The following is a 24649-nucleotide window of genomic DNA, read 5'->3' as shown; positions in this document are numbered from 1 at the left end:
AACAATTTATTAAAGTAATTTACAATATAGTACAGGTGCAAGTTTTGAAGTATCACCGCAAAAGAAAAAGGCTCAAACGCTCAAAACATGTTACTCAAAGAAATAAGAATGTTAAAGCAAAAATACATTAATACCAGGATTTTTTTAAACAGTTGGCAGCAGCGCGGTAGTTTGTGTCAATTTTGACTTTCCAATGCCAGTCAGTAAGCTATATACAAAACCTAGAGAAGGTACGTAAAGCCATATTCATTCCACTCTAACTGTAATCTTTATAGAGACAAATGTAATAGTATCTATAAAAATGTACTTTATTAAACCACACACGATAAAAAATAGTAAACATTTGGTTATTTATTGTCCCATACAAGGATTTATTTCTTCTTTTTCTTTAAACTCTTAGCTTTCCTCCAACTTTTGTAGTGAGTTTTCTGCTTCTCCTCAACAATTTCTTTGTACTTCCTCTTATTGTACTTCTGGAACTCTGCATCAGCCAACAGTTCATCAACTAAGGTCTTTTTCCTTTCTGCTTTACTTAATCTGCTGTTGTAAAAGTCTAATGGTGAATCCATAACTTTACCAACCTAAAAAAACAATATTATAAAGAGTAGTAAGCTTCTAGTTTAAAACCAATTACCTGGAAATATTTAGGCAAAACTTTCAAGTCGTTTTTCTTGTAGAAATGTTTAGGATCCAGAACTGATCTCATTTGCAACACCTCCAGGTCCTGCTTTAACTCTTCAGTCACCTCAGTTGCTGGTAAACCATACCAGTTCTTTTTAGTCATTTCTCTTTCCTTTTTCCTTTCTCTTTGTAAAGCTTTTTTTGATGTCTCATAAGGAGGAATAATTTTCATTGGTTCAAAATCTGGGGTGACCACAGCTTTTTGCAGTGCTTTCTGCACTTCCAGCTTCAATTTGTTCTGGTCTACTGTTGGTGGCTTCAAATTGCTTGGCTTATCCACAGGCTCCAGTATTTTTTTAGGTTCCATGTTTACATTTTCCACTGGTTTTAGTGTTTTAAGCAAAGCGGCTGTTAAATGAGGCAAGGCCCCTCCAGATTTGGGTTGATGTAACAGTTCATTTGCAAATTTTGTAAACTCATCAGTTATAGAATCATCATTGTTTGAACCGTTTGGAACTTGGGAGAATTTAATATGAATGAAGTAATGGAACTAAGTTATAAAGGCTTACCTATTGTATCTGCCTTGGGTGGGATATTTGGGGTTCTACCAGTAGTTCCCACAGTGTCCAGGACAAATCCAAATGATTCAAAGGACATGGTGGTGGCACACCAAGTAAAAGAATAACCGATTTTACAAACGTTATTTTATTATTATTATACTATTCAGAATATAAGCGCCACTCTTAAAATGACAAAGAAAAATAAAGTGCTTCCAAAATTAAAACCTAACCTAACATTCCCTTGAAAAGAACAAGATCTAATTTAGGTTATGTTATGGACGTTCTTCTTTTTCTTCTCTTTTACAAGCCCGCTTTGATTTTTTTTTCAGATAGACTGACGCATGACAGAACAAATGTCTAGTTTCTTTTACTTAACCTAACTTTTTTAGGAAATTTTTGAATGTGTTTGTGTTTGTTATTTTGTAACAAATTATAAAATTAGACCTTTTGGTTTTTCATTGGAAAGTTATCTTCCGGTGAGATAGTAGTAAAAACCTAGAAGATGGAAGGTAAAGCCCAAAAAATGCCCAAAGTGGCAAAAGTAAAAAACAAGGCCCCCGCGGAAATCCAAATCACTGCGGAACAACTGCTAAGGGAGGCCAAGGAAAGGGATTTGGAAATATTGCCGCCACCCCCCAAGCAGAAAATCTCAGATCCAGCTGAACTAGCTGATTACCAGTTGAGGAGGCGTAAACAATTTGAGGACAATATTCGAAAGAACAGAATGGTTATTTCAAACTGGATTAAGTATGCACAATGGGAGGAGTCCCAGAAGGAAATCCAACGAGCCAGATCTATCTGGGAGCGAGCTTTGGATGTGGATCACAGAAATATAACCATATGGTTGAAATACACTGAAATGGAAATGAGATGTAGACAAGTAAATCATGCTAGAAATTTATGGGATCGTGCCGTTACTATTCTACCGCGGGTCAACCAATTTTGGTACAAATACACGTACATGGAAGAAATGCTTGAAAACATTCCTGGAGCTCGTGCAGTGTTTGAGCGTTGGATGGAATGGCAGCCAGATGAACAAGCATGGCAAACTTACATAAATTTTGAACTGCGTTATAAAGAAATTGACCGCGCCAGGCAGATTTATGAAAGATTTGTAATCACTCATCCTGAAGTGAAACACTGGATAAAGTATGCAAGGTTTGAGGAAAACCATGGATTTATACATTCAGCCAGACAAATTTATGAAAGAGCTGTACAATTCTTTGGAGATGATCATATGGATGAAAAGCTATACATTGCTTTTGCCAAGTTTGAAGAGAACCAAAAAGAGCATGACAGATCTAGAGTAATCTACAAGTATGCCCTGGCACATATTCCTAAAGAGGAAACTAAGGAGTTGTATAAATCATACACAATACATGAAAAAAAGTTTGGAGACCGCACTGGTATTGAAGAGGTTATAGTTTCTAAAAGAAAGTTTCAGTATGAACAGGAAATAGCTGAGAATCCTACTAATTATGATGCCTGGTTTGACTATATTAGATTGGTGGAAGGACAGGGAGATGTGGATACAATAAGAGAGACTTATGAAAGAGGCATTGCTAATGTTCCACCATCAAAAAATAAGGATTTTTGGCGAAGGTAAGTTTTAATATTGTCATATCTGGTAGTCATATCAGTTTCAATTACTGAGTAAACAATGCAATTATAGTATCTAATTTTTTAAAATATGAGGCCCATTGTTTATAAATATGTGAAATTTGAGGTGAAATTAGTCAGTTGATGACCATTAGCAAAGACTAAAATGATAAGTACAGACAAACAGGGCAATGTAATTAAAGTGGCATCCAAAAAGGCAGCTGTTTGTGCACAATGGCTTCCTGATGTATTTGGGCCACTTCAGTTGTAGGTAAACTCTAAGAGATGGCGCTAATACAGCTCCTCATTGCAGACATAGTTGCCACCTTTTGCAGTATTTTCCATAATCCACTTTCTTTTGCTATCCCATCTGAATTGCATAAGAAAACTTGACTTTTTCAAATAAATTTGAATTAAATTACTCATATTTTCAAAACAAAACAAGATAAGAATTTCTGGTTTGAGGTATCGATAATAAAGATTTTTTTAATTTTAAAAGTCACGTGACTCTTTTTTAACGTCAAAACAGAATCCTAAAGGTCACGTGGCGTCGTTTTGTCAGTTTTAAACTGATGGTGATCATCACGTATCTAGTGGTAAGATTAAAATGTAATTTTTAACGTCACGTGACAGTTTTTATGTTTAGACTAATGTTTTTAAAATTGCGTGACTCTTTTAAGATTAAAAATGGAATTTATAATGTCACATGACACTCATGACAGTTTTAAATGTCATTTGAAGGATCACATATTCGGTTTTTAGTTTAAACTGATATTTTTAAAGACACGTGACCCTCTTTACAATGCAAATGACCACGTGACGATTTTCAATTATTTGAACGTCAAAACGAAATCCTAAAGGTCACGTGACTGTTTTAGATGTCAAAAAAATTATTTGAAGAGTCACGTGTCTCCTTATAATGTGCAAATGATCACGTGACGATTTTCAATAATCAAATTTGATTTTTAGTCTACATGACTGTTTTGTAACTTTTTAAAACTTTTTTGGTCACGTGACAGTAGTTTTAAATGTCAAAATGTTATTTAAAGGATCACGTGCTCGTTTTTCAGATATTTTTAAAGACACACGTTACTCTCTTTATAGTGCAGATTGACCATTTTCAATTTAAAACGTTTTCACTTCAAACCGGAATCCTAAAGGTAACGTGACTGTTTTAGATGTCAAAAATATTATTTGAAGAGTCACGTGACTCTTTTTTAATGCCAAAACGGAATCCTGAAGATCACGTGACTGTAAATGACAAAATATTATATGAAGGGTTATGTAAGATGACATGACTATTTTCAATAATTAAATTTAATTTTAAAGATTACGTGACCGTTTTTTAATTTTAAACTCTAAATCACGTGACTCATTTTAAGGTACAAATGGTCACGTGACTGTTTTAAGATTAAACATGGAATTCATAATGTATTAAGTATAAAATAACCCTTTTGATGAATATTAAAAATAAACTAATACATGTATACTCTGACATCTAAAGCACAACTTCAAAATCAAATGGATAGTCATGTTGGACAGTTAATGATGTATTTATGTTAAGTAATAAATAGTAAAATTACATAAATTAATGTTGATGTACCCATTATTTCCATCTTTTCCAATACGAGATGAAATGAGACCTTGTAGCAAAGAAGAAAAATGTGTTGATCATCAAAACTGATAACAAAGTCAAACAGAATTTGGTTCTGTTATTTGATAGTTACACGTTGATTTTACGAACAAAGTGTACAAAACTTTACAATACAATTATTTCAGATACATCTACCTTTGGATCAACTATGCTTTCTTTGAAGAGCTTGAAGCACAAGACTATGAGAGGACCAGACAAGTGTACAAAGCCTGCCTTGAACTGCTCCCCCACAAAATATTCACGTTCTCCAAACTGTGGTTGTTTTATGCTAAATTTGAAATAAGACAGAAAAATTTAACGGCCGCTAGAAAAGTGTTGGGTATGGGAATCGGAATGTGTCCTAGAGATAAGCTGTTTCGCGGTTATATCGATTTGGAAATTCAACTTAGGGAGTTCGACCGATGTCGCAAGCTGTACGAAAAATTTCTGGAATTCGGTCCTGAAAATTGCGTCACCTGGATGAAATTTGCGGAACTGGAAACCCTTTTAGGGGATATAGATCGTGCGAGAGGAATTTATGAGTTGGCTATTAATCAACCGAAACTGGATATGCCTGAACTGCTGTGGAAATCGTATATTGACTTTGAAATCGCCCAGGAAGAACCGGAAAAAGCTAGACTGTTGTACGAAAGACTTTTGGAGCGTACAAGTCACGTGAAAGTCTGGTTGTCCTATGCTAAGTTCGAGCTAAACCAAGAAGCTGATGATGGACTGAACGTACGATTGGCCAGGAGAATATTTGAGAGGGGCAATGAAAGCCTGAAAAACAGTCCAGACAAAGAGAATCGCGTGTTACTGTTCGAGAACTGGAAGGAGTTTGAGTTGACCCATGGCGATGAGGAGTCTAGAGCCAAGATAGAAGAGAAAATGCCCAAACGGATTAAAAAGAGACAGAAGGTTATCGACGAGGAAGGAAAAGAACAGGGTTGGGAAGAAGTGTTCGATTATATCTTCCCAGAGGACGAATCGAACCGACCCAACCTCAAGTTGCTGGCAGCCGCGAAAAGTTGGAAGAAAAACGTGGAAACGCAAGAGGGCGAAGCTGCTTCAGCATAGCCTTGCTCATTTTTTTATTTTATGTAACTAATAAAAAATTAACTGCCATTTTTATGGTACTTTGGCCTATTATTATTTCATGTTTGTAATATGAGGTAAGGTGGAGTAAGAACACTATCATTTAAGTATTAAACGGGGCTGAACCTTAGCAACATGTGTTTGTTATAAGTCAAGACCTTAAGCACACAAATTTTAACCTGGGAGAAGGAGGTATTGCTCCAATAAAGGTTAGAACTTTGTGTTTTAGTTTACTATCATTTATTTTTCTCATAAAAAGATATATGTTTTTTATTATCCCAATACTTCAAAAAGCATTAAATGACGTAGAGCAATGAATAAAAAAATCTAACTCAAGTTTTTTTCACTCAATGAAGTCTATACTTCGTCGACTACAAAATGGAGTATGGAGAGTTATCTAATCAACAGAGAAGTAAATGTGGCAACGTTGAATATATTAATTACACTACTGACAACACTGTCCTTTACACTTCAACGTTCAGTCAGTTTTGACCATTGACACAAGACGATTTGACAGTTGTGTGTCGAAACGGCAACAGTGTGTTTGGGATTGGGAGTGTAGCTGGTTAAGGCTACAAGCTCGTCCATCCAAATCTAAATTGTTTAGTGAAAAATAATCGTAAAATCGAATTCACACCCTCCCCACAATTTCGCGTACGTGAAACCTATGGCTTGCCTAAATACGCTTAAACAGGAAATTCGGACTTTAGAGCAAATCTTCGGTAAACACCATGAACGCTTTCAAATTATCTCGGCCAGTGTGGACGAATTGAGTTGTAGGTTTATAGGAAAATCCGGAAAAAAATACATAATCCATGCGAATATAACGGTAAGTTTTAGCTTAAAATGTTTTAGAAATGTAGATTAACAGCCCTAATAGACCTGTGGTTCCGTTTTTTCGACAAATAAGGCCAATTTAGAACAAAGAATATTATGACCCCCATCTTGACATTTAACATATGTATTTGAGAGAGGTGTGAAGAAACAGCTGAGCAGTGGACTCCGTTTTGTTATTGACAATTTTAGAAAGTGGAGCTTATTTTACTCAATGCTGGATATGGTAACCTATTTTTTTTCATGCGAAATTCAGTTATTGATTGATAGAACAACACTTGAATGTTTCAATTTACTACCCTAACACCACTGACGTTTTGTTCTTTATGCGCCTTGGAAAACCACTTCCAATTGTTTTTTAATCTGTTATCAATACTGTTTTAACTGGTCAGTAACCTTGGGCTTTGTGTCTGTTGTGTTTTATTAGCATGGAGATTAGTTCTAGGAGACTGACAAGTTTTAAATTTAAAGTTTCATTTCAATACAACCATAGATTGTGCAGGTTTTCGTTTTTGTCAAGGTTAAGACTCTGGTTGAGATGTTTACATTATTAACAACATTTTCAAGCCATGGTATAACAAGTAAATTACAATGAAAGTTCATGATCTTGAATCATACTCTAAAAAGTATGTATTGGTGTGAAATACACTGTATTCATTCATCTTGTCAAGTTACTGTGTGGAATAACAATTTTGGGTTTTACCTGCTTAAAAAAGGGCCAGGGTCATAAGATTTATTACTCTAGGTATAGAATTTTCAGAGCCCTTTCAGAAGGCCTATTTAAAGCTATGTCTCCAGCTATGTAGTTTATAATTTTTACAAACTTTCTTTTTGCCACCATGTAGAATAAGTTTAATATAAGCTAAAATTTGAATCACATCCCAGTGAGCAAGCAGAGGTTATTTAAGTCTTAATCAATAGTTTAGGTTAGGCACTGTAACATCTAGTGGTTATGTTAAAAATACATTAAGAAAGAACATTATAATACGTCTTATAAACGTTATATAGCCGTGTGTAACCTTACAGGACCTTACATTTGCCTGTGTGGTCATTAATGATAACAACATTGTTTTATTACAAACTAATTTACAGGTCATTACTGCTGTGACATTCAGCTCTTAAGTTAACATTTAATAACATCATATGTTATTTTGTCACCTAATTTGGACCACTTGAGAGGTAATCTTGCTAACTGGGATTATATTGTAAAGTTAATTGAATCATTATTATTGATATTAAGGTCTGTTAAGATGGAATAGCCTAAATATTAATTTTTCTTTGTGAAACAATTTTTATAATAACACATAACTTGTAATTTTCAGGAAACTTATCCAGCAGTGCCGCCAGTTTGGTTTGCTGATTCCGAGGAAACAAGCATAACTAATGCAGTGCAAACTCTCAGCAATACCGAAGGCCTGGATAATCATGTTCTTCACCAAGTGTCTATTCTGCTTAGGGAGCTTTGCAGACTTCATGCAGTCACAGAGCCTCCAGATCTGGAACAGCTGAGGATCCCACAACAAACCTTGGATAGGTAAGTAATACAAGAAAAATTGGTAAATATGGCTGAGTTAACTTATTTTCCTTTTCACCAAGCAGGCCATAATATTGACTATGTTCTTAACAAAATATAGCATTAAGTGACAGCAACTGTTAAATTTTAATCTGCTTGTTCTACTTTTTGATGTTTATTTTAGTGCACTGATTAATCTCTCTTCCAGAATTGATAATATCTGACTGAAATTCTTGGTTAGGTTCTTTCTTATCAGCAATAAATTAATAGTTATTGTTTTGGTTTTTTAATATACATTCTTAGTACTTGACTTTTTTGATGCTATTAAAAAAATAAAAGATAACTGTGCTGAAAGCCATTAGAATAATTTTAAATGGTTATATCAGCTGTTAAATCACAAATTAATGCTACAGGGTGTAACAAGATATTGACAAGACACTTTAAAAGGACTATAGTATAATAATAAAATCGCAGCTTACAGAAAAGGTTCATACTGTGTTTGAACCTTTTCTGAACCACCTTTTTATTCTAAATTCATTAATGTATGATAAAGATATATTGTCTTTACAGAACCAGCATCAAAAGGTCCCATCACAGTTTTTAGGTTAGGTTAGGCACATAAAGGTTTTACCAAATTTTTGACACTTGATTTGACCAAAAGCTTCAAAATTGCTTTTCTAAGGTCAGGTGACTGTTTTTCCAAATTCTGATAACAAAAAATATTTTTTGTAGGGTTGCTTGAAATTATGGGTTATATTTTGATGTTTGCACTAATCTTACTGTCAAGTAACCAAGTTAGTATGTGTCTAATAAAGACACTTATCATTTAAAAGGAACAGTTTGAAAAATTGGTGATTTAAATTTAGAGAGAGAGTGGTAAAATTGATTGTTAAGCTTGCAACATTGTAAAGGCCAGTTGACATTGTCAAAAACAGTCACGTGAGATTCAAAACGCAGTTTAAACTTTGGAAAATAATTGATAAATAATTCTTCATGTTCTTGCAACACTGTAAAGGCCAGTTGACATCTGTCAAAATTAGTCACGTGACCTTTAAAATGTGGTTTAAAATTAAAAAATCTGTTAAATTAAATTAATATTAAAAGACACACCACGTGACTGATTATGCCATTTTAGAGCTTGCAACACTGGCAAAGCCAACTGACACCTGTCAAAAACAGTCACGTGACATTAAAATGCAATTTAAATGTTGACCATTTGGTAAATTAAATTTAGACAGTTGTAAATTGTAAAATACACGTTGCGTGACGTTAATAATACAATTCTGAGCTTGCAACACTGTAAAAGCCGGTTGACACCTGTCAAAAACAGACACGTGACTTTAAAAATGTAGTTTAAATGTTGAAAATTTTGATAAATTATCATAATAATTTGTAATTAATGTTGTTTCAACTCAGTATCATGTAACAAAGATTTTACCATAATAATTACATGTGCCTATGCTGTTCTGTTCAATTTTTAGTCAATTTTGTTATATACGCTACATTTTCAAATATACACACAATGCCTCAAAATAGGTACTCTCAAATGCCTTACAAATATCTCAAAATGCCTCGTAATGCCTTGTATTACCTCACAATGCTTTGTAATCATGGAAAAGTGCCTCATAATACCTTGAGTGTGTAAAAAAGGAGAGTGTCATTTGGATAGTAACTTAATAATAAAAAATTGCTGACTATAAAAGTTATTTTTTTGATTTATTTAGAATTAGCAATAGTGGACTGGAAGCTATGGAAGATGAAGGTTTAGATAGTGACGCTGATGCCCAAGACTCTGATGCAATGACAGTTGATGAAGACACCGACGATGGGGATGATGAAGATTTGGGTAAGTTGTTTCACTATGGCAACCAAAATTATTTAGATACATTTTATTTAGGCCGCATTCGTTTTCAAACTGCATGGAGAAAGCAGAGCGTTTTCGACGTCACAATGACGAAATTTGGCAAAACCGTAATTGTCAAATTACGTCATTGTGACGTCAAACACGCTCTGCTCGCTCAAACGGATGCGGTCTTAGTCTCTGTCATCAGTGTATTATAAAGTGTTCTTAAACTGTGTGTTTTGGTGCCAAATGCATCAAATAGTAGGCTTTATGTAAATTCTTTTTAAAAAGGAATGGAAATGGAAGAAGGTATCACAGGCAGACAAAAAGCAGACGATATGGGAGTGGAACATTTAGCGACCTTAGAAAGGCTAAGACAAAATCAACGGCAAGACTATTTAAAGGTAAGTTCATCCCAGATGGTTCATTTTATCCTACAGGAAAATTCACAAAACTCTGTATGTTATTTGTCAGCAATGACGATGGTTGTACAACTACTAAACCTATTTTCAGGGTTCAGTATCTGGTTCGGTTCAGGCTACCGATCGATTAATGAAAGAGTTACGCGACATCTACCGATCTGACTCGTTCAAAAGCAAAATGTACCAGATCGAGCTAGTGAACGACTCCCTCTACGAATGGAACGTCCGACTGATGTCCGTTGATCCGGATAGTCCACTCTCGCACGATCTTCAGATGCTCAAAGAGAAAGAGGGCAAAGACTGCATTCTGTTGAACATGCTGTTCAAAGATACGTATCCATTCGAACCGCCATTTGTACGTGTCGTTAACCCGGTGATATCGGGCGGTTACGTCTTAGTGGGAGGAGCAATTTGCATGGAACTGCTCACCAAACAGGGTTGGTCGAGCGCGTACACAGTCGAGGCAGTTATCATGCAGATATCAGCCACGCTGGTCAAAGGTAAAGCCAGGATCCAGTTTGGGGCGCCCAAGGTTTGCTCCCAAGGCCAGTATAGTTTGGCCAGAGCGCAACAGAGCTTCAAAAGTCTGGTGCAAATCCACGAGAAAAACGGTAAGCAGATTTATAGAAATAATTTACACAAGTTGATTCTTAATAGTAGTGGTGTATTTTATATACTGGGTGGTCCAGTTTTAAATGTCAATAATTCACCTTAAAAAATAAGTTCACATTCATTATGTCATTTTCCTGTCAAACCTAACCTGTAACCAACTAACTGTCAAACCGTTGGAGCAATATTGATCAAATTTGGAACAAGCACTTTATTACACTTTATTACGGTCAAAGACCCAAAACTAACCTAACCCAACTTAAAAATTGTCTTGGAAACGAAAAATTCACTTAAAAAGTTTAAAAAATATTATTGTAGCCATTCCATTGCCTCTATTTTACCTAAAAGTGTTTAGTTTTTTTTTGTTAAAATTGTAAATAATGAATATTGGTACATGCATATACTAAGTCTAAGGGTGTAATTGTTTTTTTTGCACATCATATAAAAATAACATTATTTGATTTTCCAGTGGCGTCCGTACAAGCATAGTACTAGATTTTTTTTAAAAAAAAGTGCTACGCCAGTGATTTTTCATAAAATACAAATGAATTTTGAATTTTCTTATTCACTTTGGCTAACATCATAAGCAAAATGTTTGAGTAAAAAATAAAAGTATTTTTTTGAAAATATCTTGGAACAATAAGGAATTCCTGAGATTCCATCCAATCTTTCAATTTTCCAAACAAAGGATTTTTTGATTATAGTATACAGGGTGGTCCAGTTTTAAATGTCAATAATTCACCATTCGATTGCCCATCAAAAAATAAGTTAACATACATTATGTCATTTTTCTGAAAAAGGCTTCCTAAGGAAAACACAGTTCTTCAAATTTCACTTTAAAAAATCAAGCAATAGAGTGTTTGATTGATGAATTTGAGCAATATTGATCAAATTTGGAACAAACACTTTATTACATGTTATTACGGTCAAAGACCCAAAACTAACCCAACCCAACTTAAAAATTGTCTTGGAAACGGAAAATTCACTTAAGAAGTTTAAAAAATATTATTCTAGCCAGTTTTCATAGTTTCCAGACAAACTAAAAGACTTTAGTTTTGAAAATTGAATTAGAAAAGATAAAAATTTCAGAAGCTTAAAAATTGTGTTTGTAACCAGTTTTCATGCAAATCGAGAGACTTTAATACTAAAAATTGACTTGTAGACATAAAAACTAGTTTTTCAAGAATTTGTTACTACAAATTCATACATTTAAACCTTAAAAATTGACTTGAACCCCAAAATGTGACTGAACTAATGAAAAGTGACGTCACAAGCTTAAAATTTGCATTTGAAGTAAGTTTTCATAATTTGAAGACAAATTTCAATATTTTAGTCTTGAAAATAGTCTTAGATGCAGGACATTGACATTAGATTCATGAAAATTGTCTTGAAAACTAACTTTCTGTGCTTTTTACTTTGCTTTTCATTTTCTTCGAATTCTGGACTATTTTTAGTGCTTCAAAACTGCTTTCAGCTTGGAAAATCGAGTTTCATGACTATCTTCACTAAGTTATTGACATAGCAAACTTAAAAAACAATTTTTACATTCTTCATATACTTAAAATGGCATTCCAAGCTTTGTCACTATTAAATCGACTTCTAGACACCTCAGTGCTAAAAATTCGGGTATTTCTTAATAAACTAGAGTGTTTTTAGTGTTTTAAGGCTGTTTTCAGTGCCTCAAATCGAGTTTCAAGACTATCTTTAGGACTTATCAGGCCTAAAAGCCAGTTTGTCCACTGACCATAATCTTGAAAATGTTATTTCAAGCTTCTTCTCTATTAAATTGACTTCTACACTCAAAGGTGCAATAAATTGTAGCATCTCTAAGAAATTCACTGTTTTTAGTGCTTTTTAAGATTGAAAAATCGAGTTTAAGACTATTTCCAAAAGTCAAGTTTCTTCAGTAATAAAAGTAAAAAATTTTGGTACCAAATGCTACAATAATACGTTTTGAGAATTAATTTTTAGAAATAAAATAGTCCGAAATTTTATTTACTTCTAGACTTGTTGTCCAATCCAGAAAATTGAGTTGTACACTAATTAAAGTCTTGAAAATAGACTTTTGGACTCTCTTTAGTCCTAGTAAAGTCAGTTCTAGCATTAAAAGTCAACTTTTATATTATTTTTAGTAGTAAAAAATGAGTTTCATGCACAATACCATCTTTGTCTTGATTTCCGGACTTTTTTAGTTCTTGAGTGCCAGTTTCAGACACTCAACCAGGATGGCAGTCTGAGAAAGCGAATCATAAGACCATTCCTAGTAGTAAAAAAGTTTTTAGACTATTCAGTACAAATTTGGACTTTCACAAGTCTTGAATGTTCAGTTTTAAACTATAAAACGATTTTTTAAATTGAAATTTGGAGGACTGTATCTTCCTTAGGAAACGTTTTTCAGAAAAATGACATAATGCAAGTCAACTTATTTTTTGATTAGCTATCAAATGGTGAATTATTGACACTTAAAACTGGACCACCCTGTATAACAAAATCGATTTAATAACAAAATCTTTCAAATAGTTGTAAGTTAAATTCATCAAATATTAATCTAAAATCTAAACAAGCGCAGAAATGGAGGCTAAAAATGTTTCCAAAATTGACCATCAGAAGGCGTATCTCTTATTTTGAAACGCCAGTAGGGAAATAATATTAATTTTTTTACAGGCTGGTTTACACCTCCTAAAGAAGACGGCTAAGCGGATGTGCCAAGTTTTAATTTCGTTTAAGTTCTCTCCCAGTTAACTTCTTCACGATGTATGTACTAGGCCCATAGTTAGTTAAACCTCCCGTTTTACACGTTTCATTCGTTTATTTTTTATTTCGTTAACAATTAAACAACATTTTTAGCAACAAGAAAAACGACAGTGGACGTTACACGGTACAAAGCGTCGACAACTTAAACAGTACATATGTATAATAAAAGAATTAGTGTCATATTTAAGTGTTTTGTTAGATCGGTTTCGTGCAAATCTTCCAGATTGTCAAAATGTCGGTTTCCTCCAATTTTTGCGATTTTTGTTGTTATCGTGTGAACGTAAATGTGAGTGAACAATTTAGATTAAAGAAAAACAATCGCAATCATTTTCTGGTTAAAAATCGTTGAACAGTTTTCGTAGTCGTGCAATTGTAAAATCTACTTTACCGCAAATCTGTAACTCTCTCGGGAATCTCTTGTCGAGGCGACCGGGCCTAATAATAATTAATAAAAAATGTGATGTTTTATTTACTTTTTTTTCTACTTAGTGTCGCTTTAAGTTTCTTCTTTGTTGCCGTGTAAAAGGCGGGTAAACAAAAAACAATTAATTGGAATACAATCTGAGCCCTAGAAATAACTCTAAATAAGAACCAAACATTACTTATTTATAGTTTATGTTCATGGCTAGTGTATTTTTTGTTGTATCTTCTGGAACGAAATAAATTTTGTTTGAATTTCTTAACGTATTTTTGTAAAAAATATTCCCGCCTTTTTTAATCAATCAATCAATTTCTATATCCGGCCATCTGATTATTTGTTATTTAGCTATTTTCCTTAATATTTACACTTAGAATTACTCTTTAATTTGTTACTGTGTAAAGTATTGTTAAGGTAATTACAATTAGTATTTAAGTCGTGAACTTTAGACGGTGTTTCCAGTTTATGTTAAACTTTTGCGTTTGCGAGGCTCCACAACGTGTGTGATTCACTTTTATTTTTTGGTTATGGCAGTACAAATTTTGAATTCACTGTTTTTCTTATACGGAATCCTTGGAATTGTGAGGAGGTGGAGTCTCATATAACCAACTTCATTGTATATATTATTGTAACAAAATATCAAGCGTTCTTTCCTCGACCTTTTGAATTTTCCGTTTTTTTTAAACAGTGAGTATTTGCTTTTAAATCGTAAGGTTAATAAACAGTTATGATTTATTTTGTGATTTTTTTGCCATTCCTACTCCTATACAGCTGCAAATTCTGTTGCAAACGGGACAGCGCTTCGTAATTTTTGAGTTTTAGTCATAATCTCGTAAAGCAAGTCACATTTTTGTAGCAAAAAAGTGTTTAAAAATATAATAATTAAAGTAATGTTTGTCCTCCAGGCAGTATGTTTACATTTGACATTGATCAGCTGTTAGTTTTGCTTTGACGACTTAACCGTAGGACAGAACTTAACCTCACAAACTTGAGCTTGAGATATAAATTTGAATTAAACATAAACAAATGGAATTAAATAATTTAGCAATAAAAATGCGTGCGATTTCAGCTATTATTAATAAAGTTTGTAACCTTAAACTATCCAATTTACCAAAACACTGCCAACACGTGACGCTATTCAACACATCAAGTAGGGTTTTTATAAAAAACCATACCGAAGAAAACCTATCAGACTATGCGGAAGACGGGAAACAAATCCTAGACGTGTACAAGGAAAGACTGAAATACTCCCCCCTTCCAGATGACGAGGAAGATGATAAAAGCAGATTTGGAGACCTGAATCTAGCTCGAGGACTGGCTGGAGTCTTTGACATTGAAGACTTGGTTGAAACTCTGAAGCACCAACAAGCTGAAGACCTTTTTGTAGCGAGCGTTCCTAAAGAAATTAAGTATGTAGACTTTATAGTGGTGGTGTCAGGAAGATCACAAAGGCATATGCAAGCCCTAGCACACTTTACTAGACGAGTGTTTAAACAGAAGAAACACAAGGGTGATGTTATTCCTACAATAGAAGGGAAATCATCACCTGACTGGATTGCAATGGATTTAGGTAACATTGCCTTACATATTTTTTCAAAAAAAGCCCGGCCAATCTATGATCTGGATTCATTATGGGCTCTTGGGTCTAAGTATGATGATGAGTGTAATAAAGTAGAGCCTGTATCCACTTTGCTGGAAAGTCACTCATTTTCTTTGGAAGGGTTACAACCAGCCAGGTAGTTGTGTTTAGGTTTTAGTCAAATAAATTTAAAATGTAATAATTTATTACAAATCAAGTAAAAAATATAGTTAAACCTACTTTGTACAAACAACATATTTACTTTAGGTACTTAAATCTTAGTATATTCAGTCTTGACAGTATGTAAAATATTCTTTTTAAGAAAATTATACAAAGTGGTTTTTAGCATCTTTTTCTAATAAACAATTTTAATTAAGGACAAAAAATTTATTATTAAGAAAAAAACAAACTTGACTGACTTTTCTGTTCATCTCAACTATACCTTTGGCTGTTTCTATATAAAAATGTCCTGCCCTGCTAAAATCACCTGCCTAAAATCACATATTTTGGGACACACCTCGCTTTAACCCTAAATTACTCCCTTATTTGACAAGTTACGTTAAAATGTCATAGAAAACAAAAGATAGAGCAGATTTCAAGCTTTCTAAAAATGTCCCCCCATGAGCTGATTGATAACACCGTTTGGACGCTAAACGACGTCAAAATTATTTCACCCTAAAATCACATATTTTGGGACACACCTCGCTTTGACCCTAAATTACTCCCTTATTTGACAAGTTACGTTAAAATGTCATAGAAAACAAAAGATAGAGCAGATTTCAAGCTTTCTAAAAATGTCCCCCCATGAGCTGATTGATAACACCGTTTGGACGGTAGAAGGCGTCAAAATTATTTCACCCTAAAATCACATATTTTGGGACACACCTCAGTTTGACCCTAAATTACTCCCTTATTTGACAAGTTACGTCAAAATGTCATAGAAAACAAAAGATAGAGCAGATTTCAAGCTTTCTAAAAATGTCCCCCCATGAGCTGATTGATAACACCGTTTGGACGGTAGAAGGCGTCAAAATTATTTCACCCTAAAATCACATATTTTGGGACACATCTCGCTTTGACCCTAAATTACTCCCTTATTTGACAAATTACGTCAAAATGTCATAGAAAACAAAAGATAGAGCAGATTTCAAGCTTTGTAAAAATGTCCCCCCATGAGCTGATTGATAACACCGTTTGGCCGCTAGAGGGCATCAAATTTTCTTTACCATAATATCACATATTATATTGTAAATATTTTTTAGTCAGATTTCATGTCTCTTAATCCGGCCGAGTTCCTGGCAAAGAAATTTTACACAATTAACACAGACAGCTAAAATGTTAAATTTTAGATCTAACTCTGTTAGTTTTTGAGATATCAAAAAACCGACTGCACCAGAGTCTTTTCCGGGAAATTTTAACATAAAATGACACCGAGACGTCAACTGCAACTTGACAAAAAAGTTGTATTTTTTGACAGTTCGAGGCCGCCATTTTGAATTTTCTGTCAAAATATTGACTTGTACCTCATTTTAAAGGAAATTTCACGTAGTTTCAAAAAATGACAGACAAAATGGCGTTCCAGGCCGCCATTTTGATTTTTCTGTCAAAATATTGACGCACCTCATCTTAAAGGAAATTTCACGTAGTTTCAAGAAATGACAGACAAAATGGCGTTCCAGGCCGCCATTTTGAATTTTCTGTCAAAATATTGACGCACTTCATTTTAAAGGAAATTTCACGTAGTTTCAAGAAATGACAGACAAAATGGTGTTCCAGCCCGCCATTTTAAATTTTCTGTCAAAATATTGACGCACTTCATTTTAAAGGAAATTTCGCTTAGTTTCAAGAAATGACAGACAAAATGGCGTCCGAGGCCGCCATTTTGAATTTTCTGTCAAAATATTGACTATACTAAAATAAGCAGTGTATCCTGAAAACAGGTTCTATTCATTTTAAACAAATAATTTTTCTGTGAGGTTTTAGAGGTGTCTATTAAGCTAAATTTTTGGATGGAATATGAGGTAACAAACAATTCAAGAAACCATTAATGATAATAATTTGAAAAGTATGGGATAATAAAATCTTTAAAGTCCTCATTACGGTTTTCAGGATTTAAAAGATGGTGAATTATGTAGAAAACGTTATAACATTTAATACCTTGCTGGGCTAGTGGCACGTACTGGGATATATTTTTAATCTTCTTTAATTCCATTAAGCAATGCGTGGCATCAACTGTATCCTCGTAGGGAGGTTCAATGTCCACTACCACGCCTCCTCCCGCTTCTATCACGTTGATTAGAGCGTTTCTTTTTTCGACCACTGCAATCGCTCTCATATCGTGAAAGGCGCCATATCCTCTGCCGCTAATCTTCCTCCTCCAATGGTATACGTGGCTGTCCTTTGCGTCGTAAAATTGTTTATTTTTTGTCTTGGGATTGCCAAATTCAAACTCTTCTTCGTCCAGGAATTGTCCAGCTTCTTTCGACTTTTGCACGTAGGATACGTGCAAAATCCATTTTCCTGAAGCTATAGAAGCTAAAGCTTTTTCGTTTTTGCCTGGTTTACGACAAATCAAGTGGGTGACTGAAGCATCGTACGCGCTACTAGTAGATATTTTGGCACCCATTTCTTCCAAGTCTTTGACTAGCTGTTCTCGTTCTTCAAGCAAAATGGCGGATAACATGAAGATTTTTTCTGCGGGTTCTTGAGTATCGGGTATTTCACAATCGGACTGATCTGAACTTAATTGCGATTCGGCAAACTCAGGCTTTTGAGAATCAATCCATGTGCTCTCCATGTTGTCACTAATTTTTGGATTGTTATCATTAGAACTGTTTGGATCTGTTAATGTTTCTTGACCGAAACATTTCTGCCACAAACGTTGTTTTAGTTCCGACAGTGGCGTGCTAAGTCTTCTGGGTGGAGGCACAAAATCTGGATACGAATTAACGTAACGTTGCATTTCTTTTCTTAGATTGGGAGAAGGATTGGCTCTTATAAAATGTCCAAGAGGAGTGTCGGGTGTTTTAACGGTCCAGGAATAAGTAGCTTCCGGAGTTGAGGGGGTTTGTAGTATATTATCCTTCATAACTTCCTGAAGTATTTGGTTTATTGGAGTGATTTGACGAATGCGATTATTTTGCTTATTACCCTGATTTTCTGGGGTATTTTCGTTTCTGTTAACAGGAACCGATCGTCTAATTAGCTCATAACTGCCTTCACTCTCCTCTGAACTGCTTGATAGTGTCTCACTGACTAAATAGTCATCCAAGGGTTTTAAGTTATCAGATGTTAAACAATCCAGCAACCAGTCTTTAGTAACTGCTGGAATATTCCATTTTCTTGTTGCTTCAAACTTTTTGCCTTTTGTTTCCGAACAAATTAGATGAGTGGATGCTAGAAGTTGTTTATCCGGTAGCGGTTTGCGCAAAAACTGTTCCTGATATATTCCACCCATACTCTCGATTATCGTTTTTAGGAACGTTCGTTCGGGTAGAGCGTAATTAGTTGCAGACATCACACAATTGCTTAAAGGGGCAGTTCCTGGGGGTTTAACAACCGCGTAATAGTAATTTGATGCATCTTGAAGAACTCCATCCTTCAGGCATTGCGAAAGCCATATGTCGTTGACCACCTTTTGATTTGCAGCATGTTTTTCAGTATTCCAGATTACTGGATATATGGCGTAGTGACACGTATCTTTATCAGCTATTTCGCCATGAGAGAGTGTTATAGATTGTGTGAAATTTTCCGTTGTTTCTTGATTAAAACCATCCAAATGGAAAGTCAAGTTGTTGAATATTGACGGAAACTCTACATCACTCAAGTCTTGTGTTAAAGTACTGTTAGACTTAAAATTGTTTAACGTGTTGTTTTCACAACTCACTTCAGTCAAAAAATCATTATTTTGGCCTTTAAGAAGTTTTGCCAAAGTGTCTTCTTCAGTCTCTTTATTAGAATCGTAGCTGTTTAACTGTCTGAAATTATCCACAGAACCTACAGTAGTATTATCACCTCTATCTTTAAGAAAAGTCAATGCTTTTGGTCTTGAATGTGACATGTCGAAATGAATAATGTATTTTTGCTCCCTTGCACGTTTTTTTAGTTCAACGCTATCCAGCAGCCATTGAACATTAACAACAAAGCAATCAATATCTTTTGACTTGATTCTTTCCGCTTCAGGACATGACAAATCGTCTATGATTACGTGGGAAACTTTACTTGAAAATGTATTGTGTCTATATGCTCCGCTTACGTCGATGATTTTGTTTAATTTGTCTTGTACTGGGGCAGAAAAACCTATAACTAAAATTGAGCAACCCTTTAGCCAAGTCCCTGACATATTTTTAAACCTTTTTAAATCCAACGTTTCTACTAGTTTCTCAACGTTCTTTCCCATAATCCTCTCATTTTTATTGGTAATGTTTAGAGTGACAGACAGGTCTGCAATATTATTTGTCTCGTTGATTACACTCACCTTTAAAGGGTTTTGAACAATGGTGCTGATGGTTGACAAGGTGGAGAAATTAGGATCCATGTTCTCACCATCTTTAGTGGGCGTTGAAGTGGCAGCTTTCAAGATATAATTTTTAAAAGGTAAAGAGTAGCCTGCTTCAATGCTATCATAAATCCAGTTAAGGGTCACACAAACTACACGACGAGATTTTCGAGCCGCTTCAAGTTTTTCGCTGGTAGATTCGCCACATACTAAAATGTCTGTTTTGGCAAGAACGAGCTTTGCCGCATAAGTTCCACCGTTTTCTGTTACAACTCGTTCTAATTGTTTAGTTTTACTTCCGATTCCGGTACTACATATGGTTAACTGGTAAAAAGGTGGGCATTTGTGCTTCTCGATTATTTCAGGATCATTCGGGTTTAGGTGACTGCTCAGACTAGCTTTATATAAATAATCGATCCAGCTGGGCAACATTATTTTGACGCCTTGTTGGGTAGCTAAACGATATTCTTCAGATTTTGTTCCCTCGCATACAAGATGTGTTATCGACTGGTTAAAAACTTTATTATACGAACCTCCCATAAGTCTCACTTTTTCACATATTATGGACCTCTTGGCCTCTTTAGATAACTGCGAACATGTCACCACGTAGCTGTATAAAACTACATTAAGGATAGGCCACTCGGGTTTGTTCTCGCTAAAACACACCGATATTGCCAGAGGACCGACAATTGTACACTTCATGGCAATCAAATTGTCCAAATTGCGTCCATCGAAATGTTCGAAAACTATATAATCTCTTTCGCCTAAGGTAGTTTCTTCCAGGTCAGTTTCTTGGATCCATGAAATGTTATCAACTTTATGTTTACACGTCTCGAACGCCTCCATCATTAAGTCTGAAGCTTGACTTTCTTTAGATAGCACAAAAAATACTCGGAGGTCACACATGGCTGCAAGCTGCAAGTCTGAAATGAAATAATAGTCTACATTAAAGAACTGTTAATATCTATAATGAAAGTTGTTAGTTATTAAAAAAAGCAGTTAGAAAACGCCAGAACATTCAATGTTTTCTCTGAAGAAGTGTATTTTTTCTGTCCAGAATTGTTTGCATTTTATCTAATCGCTCAAAGTTATAGTGCTCTTATAGCTTAAAACTGGAGCATCAACAATTTGTGTATAAATTGGACCATAAAGTAAGTGTATGTGGTATACATTTTATGTAACAGACTGTCTTGGCATAATTTCACAAAAAAACTTATTTACGAGTAATTACAAAGATTTTAAGAGAAAACTAGTTGATATGAACGTTTTTTGTATTCAGACACATATTGTATTTATTGTTTGCTTATGTAATATTATTAAAAATCTCAAATATCCTAAAAATGGTCAACTTTTCCAGAATATACAGAATTGCAAATTTACTATAAAAAAATTTCAACTGCCCACCTTGTATCTTTTTTAAATATTAACTTCACACATTTTTCAACACAATTCAGCCAAATTAATATATTCTGATTGCAGAAATCTAATATGTAGCTTCCTGACAGTCATAATAGTGAGTTTGATACATTTATAGTTATCGACTAATAACTATGGAATTTGGTTCACTCAAGCAGAACCTGAATAGTTATAAAGGATTCAGTTTACAATTATTTTAGAGGATCTTTACTTTTTACAAGTAGGTACCTAACAGATCATACAACTTTTAAAAGAAAATAGCTATTTTGCAATTTGTTTGACACCTTTTAATTATGATCATTAAACACTCATCAAAGTTAGGGTAAATGATTTTATGAACATCAAAGGTAAAATGTGATGTTGAGAAAGACACTAAAATAAAAATTTTAATAGAAAAATCATAGATCCTAGTTATTTTCTTATTGTATGAGCATTTAGAAATATGTTATCTCATTTTGAATGAGTTTACATTCATAATTCAGTCTCCCTGATCAAATATCAGGTGTTCCATAATGGAAAATGCACTTTTAGATGTTTACTGCAAATGTGTGGTTTTAAGAACATTTTCTATAAGGCAAATTCTTTTTGTGTTCAAAAAGGCAATTTGAAACAATAAAAAAAGTGAAAATGTGAGGTGATCAAAAAGCAAAAAGTATTTTTGTTAAATTATACCTAAATTACAATAGTCAATACGATTTCATTAAATCAATTATAAACAATAATATTTAAGTTTCTTTGCAAAGAGCTCAGAACTCTTTGGATTTGGATGGTAAAGAATTCATAAACATACTGTGTATATTTGTAATTACCCAATAACTAATATTATCAAGAGTGAAAGCTACATTTAAAAATGTTGTAGAGCTTGTTTGTGATTGTAGGTAGGTACTATATATTATATTATTAGCATTATATTAAGTAGTACTTGAATTTTACCTGCTGAGCTTCAGAAATAATTTCCAATAACGTTTTCTATGATGGTGATCTTCTCACACTTTCTTATTATGAGAATTTATAAGTTAATTCTCAGAACCTCGTGTATTTAGAATTTAAAACTATTTTGACTTTGATTTAAAAACAGTTTATTTACATTTGGTTGACAACTAGGGAACGTAGGGAACTGTCATCGTCAGCTGTTTTATAGGCGGCATAGAACAATGGTAAATGGTATGCGTATGGGTACCCACTGGGTATACTTTGCGTCCGTTGCAACGTTGCCAAACCTAAATATGATAGATTCTTCTAGTATTAAAAACTTGAATGCAGTTTTTAGTAAACGTTTTCTTTATGATAAACTTTTTAGTTTGGACATGATGTTGACTAATTTGGTGACGTAACTATAACACCTGTAATTTTGGGGATTGGGGTTTTCAAACAGTTGTAGTCAGAGATGTAAAAGCGGTAATTTTCGAGTCGGAAAATTTATATTTTTGGAAATTTACCGGAAAATTACTTTATGGTTAAATGAAAATTTTCCTTGATAGATAAAAGAACTGTCAAACTTATCATGCCTTCTAATGAGATAGTTTAAGACCACATTCGTTTTCAAGCTCCATGAAGCGAGGAGAGCGTTTTTGACGTCACTATGACGTAATTTGGCAAAACCATAATTTGACCATTTGTCAAATTACGTCATTGTGACGTCAAAAAAGCCCTGCTCGTTCCATGGAGTTTGAAAACGAATGCGGCCTAAGACATCTAACCGCCATTTGCACCGTCGTACTTTAAGCATAGCTTAAGTTAACTGTGGTTTAGAGTATGACTTTTTTCACCTGTACTGTCACAGTCTTACCCACACTTAAATTAAGCTCGGCGTACAAAACGATGGTGCAAACGGGGGTAAATTATTTTTGAATTTTCAGATTTTCCAATTTTTTCCGGAAAATTACCGGAAACTTTTTGAAAAATGTTGTAACCTCAACACTTTTCAAAATAACATGAATTTATAAAAAAATATTTATAAATTTATCCCTTCTGGACAACACATTCCCGGTATAAAAGCTTTAATCTTTCGATAGCGTGACATTTCTACTATGGTATACGGGGTGATCAAAAAACAATTTCAAGGGCTACAAATTGATATATCGAACCACTCTGTAACTGTCAAAATAACAGAGTTACTCCGCTGTCACAGTAAAAACTGTCAAAATCAAACAACTCAGTTTTAACACTAAATAACTCACTTATTCGACGTTTTAGGTAAAAACGTTATACAGGGTCGTCAAAAGAGAATTTCGAGGGCTACAAATTGGTATATTGAACCAATTATTGACAATACAATGGAGTAGTTTACAGGGTGATTCAATGAATTTTTAACATCCTTGTAACTTGTTTAATTTTCTTTTTATAAAAATCATACCAAATATGAATCTTGTAGATATTTGTATAAACTTTATTCCTAGATAATCCATCAGTGTACAGGGTGTCCCAAATTTGAGCAACCAACCAAACTTATAATTTTTTTTTCAGAAATTCCCAATTTGAGCGAAATTTTGGTGCACTTTTCCAGAAAATCGTCTATAACTCGCTTGTTTGAAACACCCTGTATAAACACAAAAAGCAAGGGTGCCACGCCCTAAAGTGTCAAAATTGACATAATTTGAAGGTCATCTCCGCAAAATGGACGTCAGATTTTTGTTCCCGAGGTTCAAATTAGTTAAAAAAAATACTTTGATTAAGGAAAATCCAAAATGCTTGCCGATAGTATAGTAAGCCCAAAAATCCCTAATTTAGATTACATTTTTGTGCGTTTTTCCAGCTTATTTGAAACACCCTGTATAAACACACCCTATAACAAAAGAAAGCTAATGATCGGGGCTAGCACGTGACATTCAGCGGGCGCGGCTTAGCCGCTAGAGGGCGTGAAAGTTGGCTCTCGTTTTTTGCTCAATATCTCGGGAACGTTTCAGGTTAGAAATTTGAAGTTTTTACTACAAAGCCACCTCGATGAGGTGCGAGTACCTTCTATACACTTTTTTGATACCACGCACTGTTTGACTTTGAAAAAACTAGAATAGTCAAGAAATTTCAAGTAGGTAAACATTTTTTATTTTCAAAATTAACTTCAATTCTGCCAAATCCCTTCAAATTAATAGTACAAAAATGTAAAAAACAAATTATTTTTTAATTTTTAGATTTGTCAATTTTTCCGGAAAATTACCGAACATTTTCTGGAAAAATTTCCTTAAATTTAATTTTACATCCCTGGTTGTAGTTCAAAAACTGCCATTCATATACCCCAAAAAAAATTCGCTAACT

The 24649-nt window shown here is 34.1% G+C and overlaps 5 protein-coding genes across 5 annotated transcripts; 3 read left to right on the top strand and 2 right to left on the bottom strand.

The window, feature by feature from the left end:
• Positions 1-330: 330 nt before the first annotated feature.
• Positions 331-1435, bottom strand: LOC145734905 (deoxynucleotidyltransferase terminal-interacting protein 2). Its single transcript, XM_081988531.1, has 3 exons — positions 1191-1435; positions 635-1137; positions 331-581 (listed from the first exon to the last, which is right to left on the bottom strand). The coding sequence occupies exons 1-3, from the start codon at positions 1276-1278 to the stop codon at positions 372-374; spliced, it is 801 nt and encodes a 266-aa protein (XP_081844657.1). The 5' UTR covers positions 1279-1435; the 3' UTR covers positions 331-371.
• A 114-nt stretch (positions 1436-1549) lies between these two features.
• crn (pre-mRNA splicing factor crn) lies at positions 1550-5549 on the top strand. Its single transcript, XM_081988512.1, has 2 exons — positions 1550-2783; positions 4560-5549. Exons 1-2 carry the CDS (start codon positions 1684-1686, stop codon positions 5488-5490), a joined length of 2031 nt encoding a protein of 676 aa, XP_081844638.1. The 5' UTR covers positions 1550-1683; the 3' UTR covers positions 5491-5549.
• A 475-nt stretch (positions 5550-6024) lies between these two features.
• LOC145734895 (ubiquitin-conjugating enzyme E2 Q2) lies at positions 6025-14636 on the top strand. The gene is made up of 6 exons (XM_081988524.1): positions 6025-6337; positions 7665-7876; positions 9580-9701; positions 9990-10102; positions 10212-10731; positions 13394-14636. The coding sequence occupies exons 1-6, from the start codon at positions 6176-6178 to the stop codon at positions 13423-13425; spliced, it is 1161 nt and encodes a 386-aa protein (XP_081844650.1). The 5' UTR covers positions 6025-6175; the 3' UTR covers positions 13426-14636.
• A 229-nt stretch (positions 14637-14865) lies between these two features.
• Positions 14866-15819, top strand: RsfS312 (ribosomal silencing factor RsfS-like protein, 312). Its single transcript, XM_081988548.1, has one exon. The coding sequence runs from the start codon at positions 14928-14930 to the stop codon at positions 15639-15641; it is 714 nt and encodes a 237-aa protein (XP_081844674.1). The 5' UTR covers positions 14866-14927; the 3' UTR covers positions 15642-15819.
• LOC145734856 (DNA topoisomerase 2-binding protein 1-A-like) lies at positions 15668-22554 on the bottom strand. Its single transcript, XM_081988480.1, has 2 exons — positions 22328-22554; positions 15668-20901 (listed from the first exon to the last, which is right to left on the bottom strand). The coding sequence occupies exon 2, from the start codon at positions 20882-20884 to the stop codon at positions 17525-17527; it is 3360 nt and encodes a 1119-aa protein (XP_081844606.1). The 5' UTR covers positions 20885-20901; positions 22328-22554; the 3' UTR covers positions 15668-17524.
• Positions 22555-24649: the final 2095 nt, after the last annotated feature.

Source organism: Ips typographus, linkage group LG1 (assembly GCF_016097725.1).
Source record: "Ips typographus isolate SLU linkage group LG1, UJ_Ityp_2.0, whole genome shotgun sequence".
Lineage (NCBI taxonomy): Eukaryota > Metazoa > Arthropoda > Insecta > Coleoptera > Curculionidae > Ips > Ips typographus.
Note: the sequence above shows the minus strand (reverse complement) of the source record. Positions and strands in the feature narration are given on the sequence as shown.

Excerpts from the sequence above, each read along its gene's own strand:
- RsfS312 (XM_081988548.1), top strand. The coding sequence starts at position 14,928 with ATGGAATTAAATAATTTAGCAATAAAAATGCGTGCGATTTCAGCTATT.
- crn (XM_081988512.1), top strand. The coding sequence starts at position 1,684 with ATGGAAGGTAAAGCCCAAAAAATGCCCAAAGTGGCAAAAGTAAAAAAC. Across the intron at positions 2,784-4,559 it reads AATAAGGATTTTTGGCGAAG|ATACATCTACCTTTGGATCA; the intron begins GTAAGTTTTAAT and ends CAATTATTTCAG.
- LOC145734856 (XM_081988480.1), bottom strand. The coding sequence starts at position 20,884 with ATGTGTGACCTCCGAGTATTTTTTGTGCTATCTAAAGAAAGTCAAGCT.
- LOC145734895 (XM_081988524.1), top strand. The coding sequence starts at position 6,176 with ATGGCTTGCCTAAATACGCTTAAACAGGAAATTCGGACTTTAGAGCAA. Across the intron at positions 6,338-7,664 it reads TAATCCATGCGAATATAACG|GAAACTTATCCAGCAGTGCC; the intron begins GTAAGTTTTAGC and ends TGTAATTTTCAG. Across the intron at positions 10,732-13,393 it reads GCAAATCCACGAGAAAAACG|GCTGGTTTACACCTCCTAAA; the intron begins GTAAGCAGATTT and ends ATTTTTTTACAG.
- LOC145734905 (XM_081988531.1), bottom strand. The coding sequence starts at position 1,278 with ATGTCCTTTGAATCATTTGGATTTGTCCTGGACACTGTGGGAACTACT. Across the intron at positions 1,138-1,190 it reads ACCCAAGGCAGATACAATAG|TTCCAAACGGTTCAAACAAT; the intron begins GTAAGCCTTTAT and ends AATTCTCCCAAG. Across the intron at positions 582-634 it reads TTTTGCCTAAATATTTCCAG|GTTGGTAAAGTTATGGATTC; the intron begins GTAATTGGTTTT and ends TTGTTTTTTTAG.